Raw genomic sequence first — 24,458 nt, 5'->3', positions numbered from 1 at the left:
GTTTGGGACTGAGTGGAAGCAGTCAGCTAAGGAATGCTGTTCAGGCAAGGAGTTATGGAAGGGGCTGAAGGCACTTCTTGCCCCTGCCTTACGCCATAGCAGCTGGCCAGTGTGCCCCTCCATGCCGATGGAGTCCTGTGGTGGTTGGGCGATTATCCCTTTTCTGATTGAACTGCACTTCACTTGTAGGCGTTGAGTTTTCTTCATCTGAGAGAAAAGTAATATGCATAGGTTACAAAGGATTATTTAAGGTTTTGGTGCTCTTAACAACGAGGGTAAAAAAACAGGTGTAGGAAGTACTGGTCTAGTAAAATACTTACGGACTGCTAGAACTGTGTCCAGTGGACTAATGGTCTGCAGGTGGGGCGTTTTATTACTTATTCTTGCAAAGTGTTTTGAGATACGGATTGGCTTCGGTTTACTTCAGCCGAATTTTTTAAGCTTTCATAGAGGCCATAGGGTGACAGTGTCATGAGAAACCTTAAAAGAAAATAATAATATGTTGAATGCATAGGTAATTCTGGAAAGTCATTAATAGCAAGTGAGTGCAATTCTCATGGCTGTGTTAAAATGTGACTATTTAAATTCTCCATGAATTTGCAGGTGGAGATGTGACCCTTCTGTTGGTGTAATATAATTTTTTTTTGCTTAACAGAATATATTACTTTCTTACTAATGGATTGTCAAGTAGACGTCTTGATTAAATGTTTTCAAATAGGTGATGCAGGGTAAGCAGAGCTACTTATCAGTTATGACTAACCTGGCCTTACTTCGAATTTGTAGGAAGTAGTCCATTTTCACAGAACTTACCAAAGAAAGGAGAGCAATTAGTCTTGCTTTCCTTGTTTAAAACTGTGATTAAAAATGTATGCTGTGAGGTTAGCAATTAGTATTGCAACATATAACTAATGTATGTCATTTATGAAGAGGTAGATCAGTAACGTGGCTAAGCTGTTCTCTTGAAGTTAAAGACTGAAGAAAGAAAGTGGGTGTTTCTCCTAGTACATACATTTATGATAAATTAATAGCTGTCACTGCCTGAAATTTTGGAAAGCTGATGTCCTCAAAGGCAAAGAATAAAGAGCATGAGAGATGATTTTGCTGTTCCATCAGAAAATAAGACGTAGAAATTCCCTCATAGTTTTGTGTTCATTTTTTCTGGTCATTCATAGTTGATGTGATCTGTAGATTTTACAACATATCGCATCAACAGTTATGATGTTCCATTCTTTGCAATACACTAGAAGTTAAAGAAAAATAATATTCAGCTGTGATAGAACTATTCCTCAAACAGTGAAGTTAATCTTAAAGTTAATGGCAGTTAAGCTGCCATTGAATGCCTGGTTTTGGAAAACACTCTCAGTCTTTACAGGTGTACCAACTGGAAGAAAATACTTTTTTTTTTTTTATAGCCAGCTTAGAAAAAAATTGATAAGCTTTTTATATTTATGTAATTATTATTAATTCTTATTTTATAAGACTTTTTATATTTTTATGGTCAGCTTAGAATTTTTATAAGAAATATTTGCATCCATTGATACCATACTTATTTTCTGTGTGGTTTGGTTTACGTATATTTTTATTTACATTTATTTATTTGTACTATTTTGTTTAACATGGGCCGTTCATTGCTTCCTTGATTGATTTTTTTTTTTATTTTATTTTTTTTTTTTAGAAATATCTCTAAGTTCCATAGTCGTAACTATAAACAGTGCAAGCTTCTGAAAGACTCTGGATCAAGTTTGTGTTGAACATTACTTAATGTAAAGTTGACTTTAACATAGAAGCCCATTAAAATTACAAAGTTGCTCATAAATCAGAAATAGTGGCAGGACAACCTACACTCCTAATCTGTGAGCGTTTAAACCGTTGACAGTTTCAACTTTTAACCAATGTGTGGTAGTAATGGAAAATTCAGTTTTTAGAAACAGGTACACTCAGTCACACTTCTTTTAAAGAAAATAAAAAAGAGAATATAATATTTGTTGCATTGTGTTTGGTAAAGTAGTTTTGTTTTTAAGATAATTGGATGATTTGAGCTTCTAAACCTGGTGCTTACAAAATTCGCTTAAAATAAATCAAAGAAAAATGCAGTTGAGTCAACGGAAAGTTTTCTGAAATGCAGTTCTCTACCGGTTGTATTTAAGATTTTATGCCACATGCTTAACTTAGCGTCCCCATTAATAAGGTGTGATGAGACAACTCAAACAGTATGTGTTACTCTCCTGAATCTTCTTTAGTTCATGAATATAAAGTTTCATCTGGGTTCTGATGTATGCGTAATACACAGAAACAAAAGTAAGCATTTACTCATTCATCTATACTCAGGAGATGGTATTTACTTGCAATTACTGCATGGCAAAAAAACGACGACTGCTTGGCATATTTTTCCTTGGTGGGGAATAATAAAGATGACCAAATCAAATTAATTTTCCTATATAAATCCTCTTCATGTGCATTAAGGTTTTTACACACCCATTTATTCTCATTTTAATCTTAACTGTGATCAGAATAAGAGAAAACAGACAAAGAAAAAAGCACGTTTATTTTATTTAGAAAGACTGGAATGGTATCTTTGACATCTTTAATTTGATGTCAAAAGTAGCAGCAAGGGTCATAATTTATACGAACAGATATTTTTCTAGAAGTCAAGCAAAAGTGAAATAAATAGCTGTATGGATAGCTTCAGGGGTTTGCTCAGAGTAGCGGTTCTCTTTCTGCTGTTCCTTCCCGCTTCTTCTGTCAGCCCGCTTTGTATTTCTCATTAGAAACTGCCCTTTAAGATCTGTGGGGAATTTCCTGCAGTTTTGCAGGTTTACCAAAAATTCCTGCTTGTCTTTTAATTTTTGTGCTGTGGCACAACCATATGACTTAGAGGTTACAAAAAAACTTTCAATAGCAAACACTTATCATCTACCTAAAGTAAAAAAAGTGCTGAGTTTAATATAACTAAGTCTTCATATATAAAGATGGCACAGTGGCTTGTGCCCAGATGTACTCAAAATCCCATGGTAAATATAATAGCACAATAAAGCAGTTAAATGACTTAAATTCTAGGAAGTAACTGACTGGGGAGAGTGGCAACAGAGGAAGTAAGAATGAATCCAGTTTTTGCAGGATCTGATGAAATATTGGACAATGATTCAAACCCAAAAGGTGTTTCCTTTGCAGAGCGTGCACGTACGCAGATTTTGATGAGCTGGTAATTCTGAAATAATTCAGAGTTATAATTTCCTTTTTCCGAATGACTTGAATGTGTAAATCCTATGCCTCCTTAATTAATTGCAGTAGTAAGCATATGATATGATAATTAGTATTCCCAATTAGTAATTATGCTAAGACATTTTAAAGATCAGTCACTTTTTGAAATTAACATTCGGGATACATGCCTTTTCTGGAACAGTGTTAAGTTGAATTCATCATTATCAAAGATGTATGCAGACCTTAAGGAATCTCTCAAGAAGGTCCAAGGAAAATCACTCATGTTGAACAAAAGAATATTAAAAGAATACAGGTAATGACTGGCATTTGACTGCTTGGGCTCAGTTGTGACTCGGTGCAGGGTTTGTTTCACTGTTTGCGGTACCAGAGTTGCCCCATACTACGTTTAGAGTGAAGCTGGGTACTACTTGCCCCCCTAAGGGAATTATTAAGTTCACTCCAGAGCAGAGCGGGAATAAAATTAACATGCAAGAAGTTGATCGAATTAGGTGGTAGCACATACAGGTCTTCCAGTGGACACACAAACCCTGCTCTAGCCTTTGTTTTTTTTCCTGAATCTAGGAGGTTTTTCTTCCAATTTGTTCTGATAAATCCAGCGGTGAGAAAATATGGAAAAAGAGGAAAGAGGAAAAAGAATCAATATAATGGAAATACCTGTACTTATAGTTTCTGTATTCTTGTTTTGTTGTACTTGATTTGTTACTTTGGTGGCAAAACAGAAAGTAATGGTACTTCAAGAATTGTTCCCTTCCTTGCTGAGGAACAGGATAGCAACAATCACCATGGGGAGTAATTCACTTCCAGCTTGTACACCCCCTTTTCACAATGTGATTCTACAAATAAGGGAAATTATACAAGCTTTTCTTGGGGGTAGTATGCTAGGTAAGGAACGATGCCAAAGTTGACTATGTAATAAGTACGAAAATTAAGATTTCATTGCACTTTAACTAATTTCTTAGAAAATTTACGAAGCTCTTTAAAAGAATATCATACTGTTACTTCAGTACAATGGCTATGGAATATGTAAACATACAAGAAGGGAAAATAATTTCAGGTCTAAGAAGAAGGGTTTCCTTGACCAGAAGGCAACATGCCCTGCACTGGAGTTGACTATCAGCAAGGCTATTGAATACGAAATTGAATTTGCTAAGTTGTCATTCCATGTACATTCCAAGTCATCGGTTGCCAGTGAACCATGGAATGTTCCCACTAGAATTTGAAATTTGCCAATTCTATTTAAGCACATTCCAGGTAAAAAGATGAAGCTATTTTCATCTGAGAAAACAAGGTAAAGGTGTTAAGGGTGTGCTGGTTAAAAATGGCAGACTCAGCTGCTCTGATCTGCCTTTTCAGTTCTATCAGTAATTAGAGTGATTCAGTGCCAAAACATTTTAATTTACAAATTGACCATTGTGGTCAGATTTTATCCTGTGACATTTATGGTTACAGATAGGTATGTTAAAAGGGGAAAAAAAAAAGTGGCATTCAGTTTATGTTTACCAAGAATAAATAGTTTGAGGGTACGGTAGGATAAAGAGCACTCCAAAGCTTTTTATCCCTTCTGTCCTTTCTTTTAAAAATTACGTTGGCTCATAATTTTTTGATATTTTAACAATGGGGTATTATCATCACTCTGTGGGGTTTTTTTAATTGTGTGGTTGGTTATGCTGAGAGTAAGCAATAAGCCCTTTCACTGCTATGTTTATTTTAAGGTAAAACTTTTTTTTCCCCCTGTCTCTCTTGTCAGTGTATTTTGCCGCTATAAAATACTATGAATTGTCTTCAAGGGTGATAAACACAGCACATCTGGAGATGTGTACCTTACATTATGGTTGTTTTCTAATAATTCTTATTCCCCTAAACCAGCAAATGAATATTGGCCTTTGTAAAGAGTAGGTTAAGTTCTATCTGTGTTACGTACTACTTTAAAGCTTAACGTGTCATTGGTTTAGAATCTGGAGGTGATTTTTTTTAACTGAAATTCTTTCGTTTCCTTAACACTGATTGGGCCAACTAATTCTAAGCAAGCAGAGCTCGTCCCCCATCCATCTTTATCGTAACTGGTAATAAAGAACCCTCTAGGCTTGACATATTGTCATGACAATTATTCTCAAGACATTATAGAGCAGTTGTATCTGTCAACCCATGCAGTATGGAATATTTTAACTGGCAGTCTTCCAAGAGCGAACATTAATCTTAGCATCTCTTCTTATAGTCCCTAATCAAGATATTCCAGGGGTGATTGCGCTAACGTTGTTTGAAGACTACATCTACTGGACAGATGGGAAAACCAAATCACTCAGCCGTGCCCACAAAACCTCTGGATCAGACAGACTATCACTGATTAACTCATGGCATACCATAACAGACATCCAGGTGTATCATTCTTACCGGCAACCTGATGGTAATTATTCAGTCTATGCTTTCTGTACAGCACGTTGATGTCTTTCACTGAGTAGCCAGGTGCTGAGTTAATGGAAGCTCGTTTATCTGCAGTAATTTATTTTTATTTCTGTTTTGTTTCAAATTGTGGAAGTTTTCAAATTAGCATTTTTAAACATAAATCTGTGATTAATGTTGTAAGCATATCTGTAATTAAATAAATGTGATATGTCTTGTAGAGCGTCAAGATAACGTTTCGTCTGCTTAAAAATGAACCCAGATACGGACTGAAAGTACAGAACTGTTAAGTTGCATTACAGTACAAGTTACCGGTTATCAAGATGGGAACAGTGTGCTATGAAAACATTTAACTTTGTTATACGAAAAGTAATAAAGTGTTAATAATACAGAAAAACACTTTTGTTTAGAAAGTTTTTGGACTGAGGGAATGTCAGAGAACGTAAGCGTTACGGTTGTGTCTGATCTCCTGATGTCCCTGCATTGGAATTATTAACGGGACACCATTTGGCACTTGACCTAGATAAGCTAATTTTTTGTCTCATTATAAAAAAAACTCTAATGCTTTTTTCTCCCTCTCTTTCTTTCAGTATTGAATCTACATCCATAGTGATAATTAATTTTTGCATAGAACAGAGACTAGCTTAAAGGCAAAAGGAAAAAGTTGCCTCTTATAGGTTTTTGATTTGAGACATTCCATTGTAAAAATAGTATGTGTAATACATTCTTCTTCCTCTATAAAGCAGATATCCTGAAGTATACCGAAATAATAGGCTCTGATATTCTTTTCCTGTTCTATCCGCAGTGTCTAAACATCTGTGTACACTAAACAATGGCGGTTGCAGTCATTTATGCCTTCTAGCCCCTGGCAAGATGTATACTTGTGCCTGTCCCACTAACTTTTACCTCGCTGCGGATAACAAGACGTGCTTATCAAACTGCACTGCCAGTCAGGTGAGTGCATACCTATGGAGGGGAGGACGTGCGGGGATTGTATTTTACTGGATTTCCACTTTAAGTAGTGAATGTGGGTGCCTGTGAGACGTGGAAGCATCAGTCAAAGGAGCTGAAGACTAGGTAAGTCATGGTGCATTTAAAGCGTTTCATCTTCAAGGCTATTAGTTGAAAATAGACTTGCAAATGCCTTTTTTCCAGAGAATGCAGAGCTTGTTCCCTTTCAAATGTGGATGTTTCTGCCAGCCACTAGAACAAATACAGCTACTAAACCCATAAAAATTGCTTTGAAAAAACATTTGTATAAAATATGAAACATAAAAATACGAAGTGTATATAACAATGATTTGGGAGTATTCACACATGAACGAACTTTACATTAATACAGGAAAACAAGCTCTGTCCAGTTAGCTAGGTAGGTAAACAATACAGTTACATTAAAAAACAATCCAGTAGCTGAAATGAAAACGGTAGAATATGCAATTAATTAACATAAATTAATTAAATTAATTAAACATCAATTAAAACATTGAATTCTTTATAGGTGGTGAATACCCTAGTACCCGAAAATAAATACTTGGTGTTTTTTTTGTTTTTTTTTTTTTTAAATATAAGGTAGATTTATAAGAAATCAGTATCTTCTACTTGGAGAACCACATTGATAAGAGTCTTTGGACTGTTCTACCCAGACAATTAATTGGTTGATTGTAATAGTACATATGGCCTTTAAAATCTTTCTAATAGTCCGGCTTTTCTAGTATCCACTATTATTATATCTTTGCTAATGACCTCTTACAGTGTTCTACATCATGATGCATTTTGTCTGTATTCATTAAGGAAATGATTTCACTCTTAATTTTTAAAGAACAGTGGTCATCTTAATAAATGATGTAAAGTTTCGTTCAAGTAATATTGTTATTTAAGAAACCTTTCCACTGTCTTCCTCTGTTTCCTTTAAGGTAGTGTTTGGTGTGATTTTATTATGTTCATCATATCTTTTCTGTTTAGATTGTCTGCTTGTTACTTCCCATTAAGTGATGAACAAAAAGAAAGTGTAAACCACTTGTAAAATGAGCAATTTCTTACCTATTTTCCCCCCATATCTGGCTTCTCAAAATTGTTTGGTTAAAAAACCACCATTTTTTTCTTTTTTCATTTTTAAAGTTGTCTTTAAATGGCACTGGAGGCTTATTTTACCATGAATTTATATGCTAACAGTTGATTGAATGGCTCCGTTCCTTCCTAAATAGTTCATTGGTAGTCTGAATTGAAGGATAGCATCACATCTTGGATCTTCCAGGAGCAATATTTTATCGCTTGTGGCTTCCATGGGTGGGAGAACAGGGTTAAATAGAAGAAGCTGCTTCAGGCAGATACAAGTTGACGTTGGTTATTAGTCATTTTCTTCCAATTTTGAAATCTGTTTACTGTTTGATAAATCATCAATCTCATGGCATCAGATGCTGAGATCAGTGGCAAAAATATACTTTGCTACTTAAGATGTTCAGATGGTGCTGTAAAATCACAGCTGTTCCTACGATGTAATCGCTCTTGACGTCACACCCACTGTTAGCTATTTCTGATGAAAAGGAGTCGGATGGCCAATACGCTCTTCGTGCACATCTGCAGACATTCAGCTGTCTCTTGGACTTTTGTCTGCCTTTTGATGGCTAAACTAACGTGAGAAATTGTTTAGTACAAAACGCATCAGACTCTAGAGCACCAAAACTCAGGCCATTCCGGACACACCAATATGACTCTGACCCCTGATTTTGCAAAGTGGCTGGCCCCCCAGTTTAGGAGGGAACGCAAGCATTGTCATGCAGAGCATAGCAGCACCTACGAGTTACTACCTGTTTCCTGGAATTAAATTCATAATGTCATTTTAACAGCCTGAAGTCCCTTGTGGTGAGCAGAGCAAGGCTGGCACCTTAGAACAGTTGAGCAGCAGGATGGCTGGGCTAGCAAGCAGAAAATACTCAGAATGAGAATTCTCTGAGTTTCTGTTTGTCTTCTGTATTTGGAGGCCTTTTGCTGAGCTGCTCTGAGATGCGTACCTTTGTGGAACAGGTCAATAGTTTAGAATAGTTGCCTTTCAGACCCAGCCTGTTACACAGCACTTCCCTCAACGTGCTGCAAGAATGATGTAGCTCCAACTATAGGTCCTACTACATAAATGGCCATGAAACCCTACATTTTCTTGGCAGAAACCATAAAACTGAGCTAAGGCACCAAATTTAATATACCTTTTAAGTACAGATTTATTGAATAATCAATGATTTTTAAAATGTGAAGAAATTAAAAAATTATGTCTAGTCACAGAAAAGAAAACGTCTTGCGCTTCTAAACCTGTCTGTTTCCTTCCTTTCTGTGTCTGCATAGACGGCAGGTAGGAAACACGTTTCTTGAAAGTTGCTGATAATCTATCCAGATTCTTCTCCCTAGTATTAGCCACTCTGATTTTAGGTTTCGCCCTAGAAGATTGCATCAAGTCATTTCTACTCTTTATTTTATTTGCATTCCTCTTTCAGTCAGAAAAAACATACAGCGTTTCCTGAGCTCAGAGTCTCAGAGACGAGGTCTTGTAACGGATTTTTCTTTTTTGGATAAATATTTTATCCTTTGGAAGGGTTGGAAGGCCTAGCCTTCTGGCTTTCTCATTTAATTCAAACAATGCAAGCAATACTGTACACAAGTACAACACTGCACATTAAGGCCCTTTCCTGTAACTGTGGATGTCTTGGTTTATCTGGAAAAATTGTATGAAGTCCGATTCAACAGCCTGCAAAGACTATTTAAGAATTGGAGCGGTTTTGAATAAGATCTTAAAGGATCAAATCACAGAAATGCAATGCGTGGTTTATATCAGGGGCACTATAAGTCAGGGTGCAAATGTCCTTGAAACGACAATGATTTGTATTGGCGGAAGTCTCAGTGCAAAACGTCTCCAAAAAAAATATTTAAAAAATCAGTTTTACAAAATTAAGAGCCAGATTTGATTAATGGAACAATGACTTAAGCAGTGAATATGATTTTTCATAAACTGTACTATTTCTGTTTAAAAATAGATAAATATGCATATCAAAGCTTTTCTTCCTTCTTTCCTTCCCTTTACAGTTCCGTTGCAAAACTGACAAATGTATTCCGTTTTGGTGGAAATGTGACACTGTCGATGACTGCGGAGATGGCTCTGACGAGCCTGAGGAATGCCGTAAGTGCATTCTGAATTTGGAACGCAGTTTTGTCAGTAGGGTCCATATCAAATATAATGCTTTATAGATGTTAGGCGGAGGAATTTTTTGAACGCTTTTGTTTGCCATGCTGTTTTCTTTTCCTTGGTCTCTGTCAGATTTACAAAGAGCGCAGGCTCTTGTTTGTCACCCTGTAAAAGATTTTTATTAACTCTCATCTACTAAGCATCTTTTAAGGTCTTCAGAAAATTATAAGAAGATGTTTTTCATGTTTTAAGCCTTTACTTGATCCCAGTTATGTTTTTGCTAAAGATTTTGATTTTAAAGCTATGTTCTGAGGTGGCTGATTTTTATATATAAATCCAAAAACCTGATAGATTTCTTTGGTTTATTTTTGTATATAATAGAAATGTGGAATTCTAAACTCATTTGCTTATGTTTCCTTGCAATTATACAAGTTTCGCCACACATTATTATTTAGCACAATTTCCTGAATAACAACAGTGTTCTCCATGTGATTTCTACTAAGATTCTGTGTATTTTTCACGGTATGTTTTGTATAAATATTTCCACTTTATAGTCAAAGGAAACTTTGGAGAGCTAAATCTCACCCCTCCAGTGTGAAGAATTTTATGCAGTTAATATTTTTTCTGCATCCTGTGTAACTTTGACACTCTATCCTGAAGGTGGTGCAGACACAGCGTATTTCGCGATAGCCTCCCGTAGTCCAAATAGTAGGTTACTGGAGCATTCCCCCGTTGACTTGTAGTCAACTGGAAGTCGATTATGATGATGTTTTCAGCATCCCAAAGGATGGTTGCTGTGATGGTAGCTGACTGCAAGTTTACTTACTCGTTAGAAAAGTACCTTTATAGTGTACTGGATGCGTAAACAGTAATATCTGTTGATGATGCTATTTTTCAGTCCCAGTCAGTGACTAGTACTGTTTGATCTACATAAATCAAAAGATTTTTGCCTTCTTCCCTCAAGTTTATATACACAAAATGGTCTGCTATGTGTTCTACAGACTTCCAGTTAAGTAATGGTTTATTCGATATTTTTGTATTGAAATGTCTCCCCAGCATTTTTACAATTTTATAATTAGTTCCCTTTTTCTGCTGCAGAGGCCTTTGAAGAAAGCTTTAACATATGTAATCATTCTACATAAGATTACATTTTAAGCTACACTATGTTTATATAAAATATTACTATAGAGGTACATAATTGCTCGTTCGCTCAAATGGCGGTGGCTGTGAGAAGGAACAATGTTAGAGCTTTCGTGGGAAATAGAATTAGAGGGGGATAGATTATAGTTTCTTATATGCAGACCTGAACTCGAGTGTTTATATCCTAATTGCAAGTCTCTGTTGAGCTACTGGTAAGCGTCCATCTGTAGCGGGTCGCACACTGTATCATTAGTAAGGTAGAACTGTAGTTATGCAAATTTAAAATCTCAGAATTTGAAATTAATTTTTCAATAGTACATGTACATTTTACTTCCTAAAATCTACTCAGATTGAGACCAAATAGGCAAATACAAAGGTTTATAAGTTCTTTTGATTAGTCAATAGAAGAAGAACAATGCTCTTGATACTTTAACTACTCCTCTGGTAGTATTGATAATCAGTTTTTGTTTTTCTCAGCTGAATTCAGATGTCAGCCAGGACGCTTTCAGTGTGGAACTGGACTTTGTGCTCTTCCAGCCTTTATCTGTGATGGAGAGAACGACTGTGGGGACAATTCTGATGAATTGAACTGTGGTAGGTGATTATATATATCGTAGACTTCAGAAACATGTTAAACTGATTTAAATGCCATGCTTTAAATCTTATCAGGAAACTCATTTATATTTTTAAATATTTCAATCTTTAACTTCTCGTCTTTTTAACTTGGTATTTTTTGTTCTTTTAACTTAGACACACATGTGTGTCTGTCAGGGCAGTTCAAGTGCACGAAGAATCAGAAGTGTATTCCAGTCAATCTGAGGTGCAATGGACAGGATGACTGTGGTGATGAGGAAGATGAAAGAGACTGTCGTAAGTTATATTTAGAGAATTTTGCTCTGAGAACTGTAGCTGGTTTTAAACAAGAAACTGAAGTGAAATATTTAAAATACTGTAAGTGTCCTCTATATAAATTAACGTGCAAAAGAGTTCATTAATGGGATTGTTTGATGTACAATGCTTCATATACAAAAGATCAAACTAAAACGTTGTTTATTAACGCTGTTGTTTTTAAAGTCATCTCAAGGAAGAGAGGTGTGTAAACAATTATTTTGAAGGATTCAGTCGGGTTTCTGGTTTAGGCTGAAACATCCATTTTACTCTTAAGCACCTCACAAATCTTCCTGAGGCTTTCATCTGCCATGCCTTGCAGCAACACATTTCAATGGAAAAAGATATTTTTCTGTGTCTTCTGTTGGAAAAGATGTAGATCCGTAGCTCCTTCCACATCCTTTTTCTTTGATGGTGTTCTTTGCCTTTTCTGTTCTGTTTCCTCTGGGGACTTCTTCATTAATTTTCCTGTGCAACTTTAGTTCCATTTACTCAGCTTTTAATACATCTTTCTTTTAATAAATTCATTTTCACTCCATATTTCTTAGGTATAAGTAGAGAAAATATTTTCAGATTTAGAATGGAAATGTGTTGAGTGGCTTGTGTCTTTGATCATGCTATAATTAAATGATGGCGCTCCCTTACAATCTCAGTCCTTCTCTTAGTCCATTATTCAGATCTACTGCTGATCTGAGGTGCTTTTTCCTATTTTCTGAATTAGCTTTCTCAAAGTTTGCATGTGATGCATTTCTGGAAAGAACGTGGCCTTCTCCAAGGGAAGGGTTGCTAAGGATACAAAAGCTTTGCTGACGGTCATGTTTAATGGCCATCTTCCAAACAGCTCAGCAGAGCTGTAGCCTCTGACAGACAGTGTGATATGTTGGTTTGCATGTTACATTTCTGTAAAAATTGATTAAGTGGTGTCAGGTAAACTCCTCTGGAAGACAGAGGAAATTGTTTGGTTTTTTTCCTTATAAAGAACTGCACATGGTAGATGGAAGGTTCCCAAAACCTTGAGGTGTAGCTGAGAGAAATGAAATGAAATCAGAGCATCGGAGTCTGCAGCGCAGCAGTGCTCAGGGACCGTGGGAGGAATAGGGTCGGGATCAGCGGTGATGGAGTCGAAACTTCCTAGGGATTAGTGAGGAGACAGTCGGCTGTGACATAAAGCAAGCTTTTGGATTGTCTGAAATTCAGCCATCAACCCACCTGCAAAGACACAGTGGGGAGTGGGGGAGGTTAATTATATACATTTTTTATGTCTGTTCTGTTTTGCCTAGACTTTATTAGCTTCTAAGAAAGTTAAGTGTTCTAGCTTATATTTTAATAAAACCTTGCGTGTCGCTTCTGAAAACTCTTCAGTTGCCTTTGGGGAGATTACAAAAAGGGTGGGTTTTACGTAGGCGTACCACGAAGCTCGTATGACTTGGGCTCCTGTCACAAGGCAGATAACAGATGAGATTATCTGTTTCATTCTAATTTCACTGGACAGGGGTTCGTAAGATACAGACCTTTTTAGGCTCTACCACTGTTACATTTTATATTTCAAGTGACCTTGAAAAAGTCACATTTTGTACTTAAGGCTTTCCATATGTAAAATGGAGGTAATTATGCTGGTCTTCCTTGTAAAGCACTTTGAAATCCCCTGGTGAGGTGTCCTAGCTGAGAATCACTGTTATTTTTTATAAGTAGAGTTAGCAGCATAGCCAAGTCTAAATGCTTTTTCATTCCAGCACTGTAAATTTATGTATGGAAATATGACAATAAAAGAAATAATACACCAACTTTTAACAAACCTAACATTTTTCATCTTGCCAAACCCAAGAAACAAGAATGATCATATCAAGGAGCAAATTGCTTTTTAACAGGAAAAACATGATGGAGTTCACGAGGTAAAAGTGAGACAAACATTCATGTGGGAAACCATAATAAAAAAAATAGGTCTGAATGTTTTCCACCTACGTTCAATTCAGTGTAGAACAATGTGGAGGTTCTTGTACTTACGCTTATCTCTAAAGAAATCCTTATGTGTCTGACCACAAATAGCTTGCTCGCAGTCTAGTCCAGATTTATGTCCTTTATTCGTCTTGCCTATTTACTCTCAGTTATAACAGTTTAAGAAATAGTAAGATCTGGCATATATGCTTGCGAGGGAGTCGATGGAGAATCACGTGAGTGCACTGAGGATCTTTTTTGTTGTCAAATGGCTGTTCTGAGGTTAAACCAGTTAAGCTTGAACTTAAAGCATCCTGAAAGAACAGGCTGAAGGTTAGCTGCATCTTTCTTTTGCTGTAGGATTCATTCAAAAAATTGTTCCGCTAAACTGATAAAATTAAATAATTTTCAAACTTTTCTCAGCACTTACCCATGGCCTCTTTTCACAGAGAGCCCAGAATTTCACCAAAATTGTACGTACTTTTAATTGCCTTTTCAATCAAAGCATTGAGAGCTGCCTCAGTCCTTCAAACTAACTGACTTTCAGAATTGATAAGTGGTGTTTTAGGAAGTTAGAAAAAAACCATCTCACTGCTTTTTACTTGAAGCGGTTTGATTATATCAATGTTAAGCCTATTTGTTGTTATAGACGGAATAGATACTTTGCTTGTGAGATTTGTTTGACCTTACTGGTATACATAATATATAAAAAGAAGACAAAATTATAAACAATATAAACCTGAATGCTGTTTTCTTCCAGATGTTTCATAAGTTATGCTAGAGATATCCAGTTTCTGATTTTTTTTCTTTAAAATGAATATTTTTAATATTAGCAGAAATTTCTAGTTTTAATTTGGAATCCTTTCAATTAAAGCTGAAAACAGCTGTTCTCCAGACCATTTCCAGTGCAAAACAACAAAACACTGCATTTCTAAACTGTGGGTATGTGATGAAGACCCAGATTGTGCTGATGGATCAGATGAAGCCAACTGCGGTGAGTACGGCAGTGGGGTTGAATATATTACTGTAGTTTGACATTTTGAAAAAAGTAGCAAAAGGAAATAATCATCCCACTTATAATATGTCCTCTTTCAATGTACAATAATACCTCGCTGATATGATAGCTGTATCTGGCTCATACAGTTCTTGTTGAATGGTCATCTTCGTACGGGTAGTCTATAATCTTCATGTTATACTACTGCTCTATTGGTAGAAGCTGTAAATGAGTATCTCATTTTGAATATAGTGACGTTCTTGATTTTTCTCATGGTATCATCCCGTTGCTGTCAATTTATTCTGCATACTTTGATGCTGCTGTAGTTAATAAATAGTGAAAAATGTAATAATTTGCAAATTGTGTTAGTTAAGGCTGGCTGTGCAGAAGGGTCCAGAGCAGAATCCAACTTGATGTGACCAACTTTGCGTATCCCTCTGAGGTCCAGGGAGTTATGTGCCCTAACCCACCACTCCACAAACTTTGCATCCCCACAGGACTCCTCCAAGAACCCCTGATACTTATGAGACTTCTGTACTTAAACCTCATAGTTTGAGGAGGCAGATACTCTATCAAGGATAGAATAAACCAAGCCCTAATTTCTGTTAGATTTTATACAGTATCCACAGTGTTCTTCCCCACTGAGGCAGATTTTTTAGAATCTAAGTAGTAGGTTTGAATCCAAGAATTTATTTCATTGCTTTTTTGAAGATTTATTGTCAGATCACAACTATAACTCTATAGCTTTTAGGATGTTTCTCATTGACAGAACAGATGTATATATATCTGTTCTGTCGTATATAATCAATTCATTGTTTATATTTCTGCAGAAACATTTAAAATGGTTTTATTAAGACAATACTCATAGAAAGTTGAAAATATATAAGCAGTTTTCACATTGGTCTGTATGTGGTATTGTATACGCCTGCTATTCATCATCACTTGGAAAAGATCACACAATAGTAATAGAAGCTGTTATCAGTCATTACTTGCATTGTTGGAAAGTACTGAGTCAGCTCTGAAAGAAAATCATAAATGCAGTATTCCACCCGGGAAATGACTTACAGATAATCAAAGTCAGAATAAGTGGATTGGTATTGTTGGAAAATCATGGATGTCAATTCAACCACTGCAATCACCAAGTGCAGAAATATGTCTAGGAAGTTGAACTCTTCCTCAACACTGACAATGCAAGACGATCCTTTGAATTGTCAAGAAGGGGAAACTAATTAATCATATCAAGTGGAGAGAAGTTACAGTCCAAAAAGCATTTGGGTTGAAGAAGCAGTGAATGCAAGGCTATAAAAGGAGACCTGTGTCAATAGAGTCTCTTGATATCCTGTTCTAAGCTATTCTGGAATTACGGCGGCACTGTTCACCTTCCGATCCACATCATGGGAGTTTTCTCCTGCACTGTCCCCCATCACCTTGATCTCCAACCCGTCGTTTCCTTCCAATTTTGACAGCATTCCAAGCTTCTAAACTGTGGATTCATGTTTGGAGTAACCCATACAAGCCCTACTGATATGGAACAAAGGGTCTTAAAAAAATTAATCTAATAATATCTTCAAGACACAGAGTTTAAAAGCAAAGAGGATAAAAAAAAAAAAACCAACTCTGAACAGAAAAACATGTATTTATAATAGGTACTTCGTTGTGATTTGTCATTTTAGCCAATAGAAAGAATAAAGTCCAAATTACTCAAACAATTAAATCATATAGAGGTGCAATGCAGGCAGTCCCAAATCAAATAGGTATTTTCAGGCACAATACATACAACTGATTATGCTGGTGCGTGTCTAAGACAACACTTGCTTTTTATTCTGTCTCTGGCAGTGACTGAAAGCTAGTACCTAGGGAAGAATACGTGAGCAAAGCAGGCCCGTAATGAAACTTCCCTGGGAAACTCTTCCAGCCTCTAACAATTTTTGAGAATCAGAGATCTCGTGAATCAAATATGTCTCCGTATGCAATAACCCTCGATGGGTTTCACTCTCCTTTAACCTTTGTAAAGCTTTCGCAACAGGCTGTAACAAGGAGTTCTGCAGCTTAATTACCCACCTCTCTGAAAAACCACCTCCATTTTTATTTTAAATCTGTTAGCTGCATATAATGGTCTTAGTTTTTGTGTTGGAGGAGACAGAACAATTTATCTGTATTCCCAATCTGTGTGCCACTCTCAGTTACATACACTCATAGAACAGCTAAGCCTTGACAAGAACAGGGTTTAATCACATTTTAAAGTTTTCCGTAATTTTAGCATTTGAATTATGTTTAAATGACCTTATTGTAGCAGTAGCTTGAACATGGTTTGGTCTTCTGCATTGGTTGTTTTTTTTTTTTTAATTTAAAGATGGTTATTTTTATGAACAAAATCTGATAGAATTAAATTATAAAGCTGCAAGCTGAGTATAATAAAGATCTGCCAGTATTGGTGCTAATGCTGACTTGTTATCGTTTATGGTTCATTTCTAAAATGCTTACAATGCAAAACTTGTATAAAGGATAATCTCTTTTTTCCTTAAGTGCTCCATAGTCATATATTTTGCATAGTCAACATTTGCCACTGTGTGTTATTGGAGATATTATATTGAGTAAATTTGTTAGAAGTAGACTGAATGTGTTCAGTCTTCTGTGGTTACTTTCAGACTCGGACAATTGAAGTGGAATTAGGAAATGTGTGCTTGTTAACGAGTGTACGGTGTTTATCCAAGAACAGTGGGTAGAGTTAATTCATGCTTTCTGTTCGGGCAATTAAAAAAAGCCTTTAGATTACGGTAATCCTTGCTCACAAGTTTAATAAAAGGCCCTGTTTGAGTTAGAATCTGAAGAAAGTTATGTGTGCGGTCTTGGAAAGTTATTATAATCTGCTTTAAAGGTTATATGTATTTCAGGTCTTTATTAGCATAATGTGTCAACAGTAGTATGACTGCTTTCTGCTTCCTCACTTTTTTAATATTAATGTTATTTTTAGCCTCGTCAAAGTGGGGCGTTTTTTTCTGATGATGAAGAATATGTTCCTTGAGATATTTGAAGGATGCATTATATAAACTTAAACTTCCTTCAACAGGCTAATAATTTGCTGTATCCGGCATCAGTGACAGGCTGCCAAGCTCCAGAACAGCTAGCTGATTCTCGATCGAAATCGAGTTTCTTTTCATTTTGGATTTTATTCCTCTCAGGCATGCACACACAAGCACACAAACATGCATGTATATGGAATTAAAATCCCCAAACGACAAGGTAGTGAAAGTAGTGGTAAAATAATGTTTTACTTCATAGAGATCGATATTTGAATAATACTTTAAGGGTGCATAGGTAATGTTTTGGGGTTTGGTTTGTTTTCCATTTAAGCTTTCATCCTATTTTCTTCATGCTCTTTTAGAATTACCTCTAAAATATAATCGTAGTTCAGTGTGCGCAAAAGGCGAACCCCAACACACCCGCAGCTTTCTCGGGCGGCCACACAAATATCTGAAAAGGGCCCTTTGCCTGTTACGGTAGACCAGTGAATCTCGTGATAATAATTTGAAGAGAGAAATATTGAGTTATCAGTACTTACTTCTTTGTCTGTGTTCTATTCCTCTCTGAACTTTCACATTTTAAGGTGGTCTCATTTTAACAAAAATGGAAAGCGATTTAGGGTTGAAGACAGCAATGACAACATGGGTGCAGGTCCGTGTGCGGTTTTCAGGGTTCCATGATTCAAAAAATAAGGTCTTGCACTATTTCCTTTGAGTTGAGTAAATCAGTCTTTCTCAAAGGTCGGATATTTGTTACACAACTTCCCCAAATCTTCCTCTGTTATATCTGAGTTCTAGTATCCTCATGTTTTCTTCAACTCTCATTACCGTGAAGAAAGAAATACAAGACAAGCAGATCTGGTTTGTAAGACATTGTCAAGTGTAAGCTGCTATGAGAGATCAGAGTAACCCAAAAGAAAAATAAAGATTTCAGATTTGTGAAGTGAAGAAGAGCGAGGCTTACAAACATGCAAAAGATTTTGTGTAATGAAACAATGATTTTTTTTTCTGATTTTGGTAAAAATAGAGTAAGAAGAGAAAGATTAATATTCAAGTGGTAATCACAAGGTTAGACTACACATGGATAAATTAAAAAAAAAAATATCTTGCCTTTCTTCACAAGTGTAAAGAGGCAGTGCTAGAAAATAGATCTGGCATTCTTGAGAATTGGATAATTCTTTCTGAAGACTAAGAAAATATATATTGCATGTTCTCTTCATCCTAGCAGGCAGCTGAAATGAAGGGATGTCATCTCTGGCTTCTGTGTATTACTGCTTAGATCTTGGTATTGCTATTGAATGTGGAAGGATAAATAGAATATAATCTGTCATTAGTCTTTAGGACTCATTCAGGTATGTTAATAGGAAAGTGTAGACTTTACTAGAAGTATTTTAATAAATATAGGATGGATTTCTGGATTGAAACTATCTTTTGCCAAGCTACAGAAACAAAATACAATACTGCCTTAATTTAAGGTGGAGGAGGGTATTTTATGCTTTGTAATGTTAAATATTTTTTAAGTGCTTGCCAGTGGAAGCGTTGGAAATGTCATGATTGAAATGTCATAGGCTGTCATCTTGAGAAACGTCATAGGAAAAAGTATTTTGGGAGAAAACTACTCACAATCACAATATTGGCAGAGAATAAGGAATAAATGCCAAAGGAAGTCCTGTAATTACCAAATTTTTGAGTGTACACAACTGAGCTGCAATGCCGTTTACCTCCACCTTCTTGGTATTCAAACGTAGTTGTGATTTACCACTCTAGGTTCAGAATCACACCTAAAACAAAGCACACAAAGCAGCAGTTCGGGCCGTAGCATCAAATCTAATACGTCTAATTTGTGTTCCTTTCCATTTCACAGGCAGAGAAAGCAGGATGATTTAAGTTAGTGTTTCAGTCTTCCTTCATTCCGTCAGTTATTAGAACTCATTGAGTTGTTGTGATAGCAATATGAAGTCTGAACTGACACGCTATGAAATAGCCTAATGGAAATTAAAAAAAATTTCTATTGAAATACCCTCACAGTGACATGTAATTTTAAATATGTCATTGAGGCTTTTACAAATCAAACTTTTTTTCTTTTTTTCGAAGAAAACATCACTGATGACTTCTTAATTTAATTCATTTCATCTCAGTCCTTAGAACCTGAAAGAATTACTTGAGAAATAAAAAAATATAAATAAAACACAGAGGCAGCTCCTTCCTGCTGGAGGAGTTCAGGATGTTCATGCATCTCCAAGAGGCTTTGCCTACGATGCTACTCTGTAAACAGGGAGGCTCATTGAAAGTTTACTGCACAAAGAAAATTAATCTCAGCTTAGCATTATCTGCTTCATAATGTTTTACTTTATGTAAGTAGACTTCCAATCCAAGACATCAGAAGATGAAAAAGTAAATCAAAATGCAGTTTTCTGTCAGCTATGATTAGTCTTAAATTGTGATATGCAAACATAACTTTAGAGAAATGTATGTTTTGTACATTTTCAAATAAATACTCTTGTGGTTTACTGCGATCTGATCTTTTGTAAAGCAATCCTACAGATAAATTCAAGGAAAAGCCAGTGCAGCTGTTGCGGTTCCGTACGTCAATACCCTCTCTTCAAACTAATTTGTGATCACTTTTGAACTTAATTTTTTTTACTTTAAATGACAGTGTATACAGTCCATATTTTAATTTTATCATCAACTTTATGAGCATATTTCTTTTGGTATGGATGACTAAATAGAATCTGAAAGAATGTGGTATGAGAAATTATTTCCCAAAGTAGTATTTCAAGTATTATGGTTGCTCCTTAAATGTATCTAGCAATATTTTCATGTAGCTGTTTAGCAGCAGTCTTTCCTATTTTGACTTTTTGTCCGCGGTGATGTAAATGATATTCATCTTAATTACAGATAAAAAAACTTGTGGCCCTCATGAATTCCAGTGCAAAAACAACAACTGTATTCCGGATCATTGGAGATGTGACAGCCAAAATGACTGTGGTGATAATTCTGATGAAGAAAACTGTAGTAAGTAACTTTTACTAAGTACGTGTTATAAGGAGTGGAGTCAATTTAGCAACATGCAAGAGAAGACTTTTCAGTTTTAATAAACTGCACGTGTATTATACAGTGCCATCTGATCCATTGAAAATCAGTTGGCCAGGATTGAACATGTCCCTTGCTGAAATTCTCCAATTTTATTCATTGTTATAAGGAGCTGTAGTTCTGTATCAGCTATGCAGGAGTGCCTGACCTATGACTTCTCAATAATCTGATTAATGCAAAATAAATATTACAATTAGATTACCTTGGTCAACAAGTTACATATCGCGTTTCTTATTTCTAGATAAGAATCATAAAAACTTCTCAGTGATAAAGCAATAAATATTTGTTAACAATGAAGTGAGTTGAGAGTACCCAGACACAGCCAGTGCAGCCAACTGAAGGCCAGACGGGTGAACTGTAGTTTGTATTAGTTTTTTTCCATTTCATTTGCTTGTCAAATGCATACCTCACTTCTAACTGTTGACTCCCTTATTCTGCTGCTTAAATTAAGTACAGTAAGCTGACACAGTTGTAAAATTAAAAATCCTGGATGCATTAGGAAAATATATAATATTGTTCAGCTGTTTGAAATAGAAGTATAAAATTCTTTATATGCTGTCAAGCCCCTTGTAGAATAATGAAACAAATACATATGACATTAGAACTTCAAAACAATTGGCAATATATATTACATTGCACATTATAATAAGTTGCTCATAGCATACATGAATTTACAAAATGGCTTGTCAGGCAACTACATCAGAAAAGTTGTTGTTTCTCAAGAATGCAGAATGAATTCATTCAATTATAGAAATTCAGCTCAGGTATTCAAATTTCTCTCTATAGTTTCTTCACATGCTCACACAGCATCCTGGTGAAGTTATCATTAGAGAACCAGAGTGCTTCTTTAAAACTATCACATATGGGTGTGAAAAAGTATTAGTGGTGTAATGCAAATAGTTGTGCCCATTATGTATTTGTTCTTTAACTGTATTTGTCTTGCTGTCTATTGCTGTTTAACTATATTTGTTTTACAATCTGTAGTGGGAACCATCCTTCCCTAGCTTATTTCTTTACTTTCGCTTCTTCTCTAACGTTTATATAGCTGAATGTAAATCTATTATTTGAAAGTTATTGGAGGAAATTACATTTTTCTCCCATGGCTTTGTGTCAGAAGCAGTCTGCTAGGAGCAGCTGACAGCAGAGGTGAAGGAGTCATGTTGATGGGCATCTAGGCAAGGCCCCATGGGAAGCAGAGTTTATTTTGGAGAGAGCAGTACTAATGGGATCTCAATGCTTGCTGTAAATACCATTGAGTGGCAGCTCAGTTTTCCAGTGAATATGTTCAAATTTGGAAGAACTCTTTAAAATATTAAACTAAATGAAGGTTGCCAAGTGTCATTTGGACCCTTCTCCATAAGTAAGAGTAATTAAGAAGGTTATAGATCCATACTGAGCACTAAGCAAAGTAGAACGCAGTTTTAACTCTTCTGAAGAGTTCTTTGTATCTTTTTAAGAGTTCTTAATATCTTTTTGGAGAGGGAAATTGCTTTTGGAGTTTATTTGGATTTCTTAGGGCAAAAATAGTATTTTCTCTTTCAGGGAACTTCAAAAATGGACGTCTCCATAGGAATGGCTCTTATTCTTGCTCAAAAGAACGCATCAGTACCGTTTTATTGAGTGTAATTAAAGAAAATATAGTACACTGTAAACATTGAAGCAAAGCAAACGTACTAGTGCTGTAGAAAGACATTAATTTAATCAGAGTAGAAATACTATGGTTGCTAGAGAATCTTCTCAGTGCTGTTTTGTTGCTCCTGCTGATGGGACGTAGTGAATGAATTATTATTTCGCTTTGCCTGTCTGCACAGATTTGCTTTTCCTATTAAACTGTCTTTGTCTCAACCCACAAGTTTTTGAACCTTTACCCTTCTGAGTGGCTGTGTGTGGCTTAGCTGCCCTCCGGGGTTAACCCACAGCATCCTGATAATACTGTTTTGCTGATGTTATGTGGATGCATCATACTGGATACTCTGGCTTGGCTTCTTGAAAGGTTTCAACTCCAACACAACCATCTCGTAGTAGATCCGATGAATGCTCATTCATCACAAGAAAGTGTGGCCCAAGTAATTCCTTTAAATCTTTGTGATCTGCTTTCAAGTGCCAGGATGAATCAAGAGGTCAACGTAGGCTTCTAATTCATTTTGGTTGAGGTGCTTCTATCCCATGTTTGTATTGCTGTTGTTTGTTTTTCTATGTACAAGTTCAACCTTTTCTAATATACAAAGTTGACTTTGTAACAGCCATTACAAGACATAGAATTCTCACAAGGAGTAAATATATTTAATCTGTACAAAGCCAGGTAAAAGACGACCATAAGTTTCAATTTCATATCCTACTTTAAGAAAAAAAATTATGTTTTATCCCTCTGACTGGTATATAAGTAATCAGTCTCCTAAAAATCTATTCAGTTCATGACTTAGTATAATATCTGTGGTAATTAAATGCAAGATTTAAACCCAAATACGAAATTGTTTTAAATGTTTTTCATTACATCCTTTTTTTGCTACTATTTAAGTTGATGACAAATGTCTGTTGGCTCTACAGATCATTTTCAGTCTTAAAACTGTGAAAGAAGTAGATCACCTTGTGTGCTGTGTTTCAAATAGAATTCTTTCTAATAATTCAAAAATGATTTTCTCAGGAAGGAGTTTCAGAGTTCTTATAAAGCAGAAGCTAAACGATGCTGTCCTTCATTGGTTACACAGAAGTCTATTAATACTTATTCCTTTCACTAACAATCTGAGCACTGATGGGAAAGCGCTCTTTTGTGTTCATATGTAAATCGCAGAGAGATGTATTCCAGCAGCACAAGAAATACGTCCTGCAAACAGAGAATCGAGAAGTTAGCTCATTGTGTACATTTTTCCAGAATCGAATCTCTGTTTATAAATAATTCATTGGCAGTATAGAAAATGTATTTGCTTATATTTTGCAAATCGATATAGAAACATGACAAATGTGTATTTGCATGTGAATTTCTTTTTCCACAAATTATTTCCTTTACATAGTTTATCATATCTAGACCTTCCTCCTGCTGTCCTGTTGACAACAGATTTACTAATGTTTATACAATGAGCTTTTGCTATGAAAAAAATTAGAAGTAGTATGTATATAAACTAAGAATCCATATAAATGCTAACCTTTGATTTGCTTAAATATAGCATTTGTGGAGAACTGATGCAATTGCTGGAGATCTGCTTTTATTATGACTTTCCTGCAACTTCAAAATTAAAATTGTGCCTACCTGAAAAATGAAAATTCTCTTAAAAACTTTCAAACGGGGTCATTTTGAATTTTTTTTTTATGAAGTGAAGAAAAAAAAAAGAAGCTGAAAGGTTTATTTAAAACTGTTCATTTCTTGAAAAAAATTTTTATTTTTATAAATCCAGGAAAAAAAACTAAGTTCAACTTTACCTTAGATCTGTGCAGCTCACATATTTTATATTCTCATGCTGGTATTTGCAACATTGTTCTGAATTGGAAGCCTCAAATTTTGTGTTTGCTTTCCTTGATCACTGTGGTATGTTTTTTCCAAAGCATTCGTGTTTCCACCTGCCGTAACTAACTATGGAACCCCTTGGCATTGCCC

The 24,458-nt window shown here is 35.7% G+C and overlaps 1 protein-coding gene across 11 annotated transcripts in view; it reads left to right on the top strand.

Annotated features, from left to right (window-relative positions):
- LRP1B (LDL receptor related protein 1B) overlaps nt 1–24,458 on the top strand; it is a 743,839-nt gene that overhangs the window by 642,746 nt on the left and 76,635 nt on the right. For all 11 annotated transcript variants that reach the window (XM_074595863.1, XM_074595857.1, XM_074595859.1 and 8 more), the window contains 7 exons: nt 5,438–5,626; nt 6,428–6,576; nt 9,694–9,787; nt 11,411–11,527; nt 11,684–11,803; nt 14,631–14,750; nt 20,672–20,788. In XM_074595863.1, the coding sequence (XP_074451964.1) occupies nt 5,438–5,626; nt 6,428–6,576; nt 9,694–9,787; nt 11,411–11,527; nt 11,684–11,803; nt 14,631–14,750; nt 20,672–20,788 (906 nt within the window). The remainder of the gene's footprint in view (nt 1–5,437; nt 5,627–6,427; nt 6,577–9,693; nt 9,788–11,410; nt 11,528–11,683; nt 11,804–14,630; nt 14,751–20,671; nt 20,789–24,458) is intronic.

Source organism: Larus michahellis, chromosome 7 (assembly GCF_964199755.1).
Source record: "Larus michahellis chromosome 7, bLarMic1.1, whole genome shotgun sequence".
NCBI classification, from domain to species: Eukaryota; Metazoa; Chordata; class Aves; order Charadriiformes; family Laridae; genus Larus; species Larus michahellis.
Note: the sequence above shows the minus strand (reverse complement) of the source record. Positions and strands in the feature narration are given on the sequence as shown.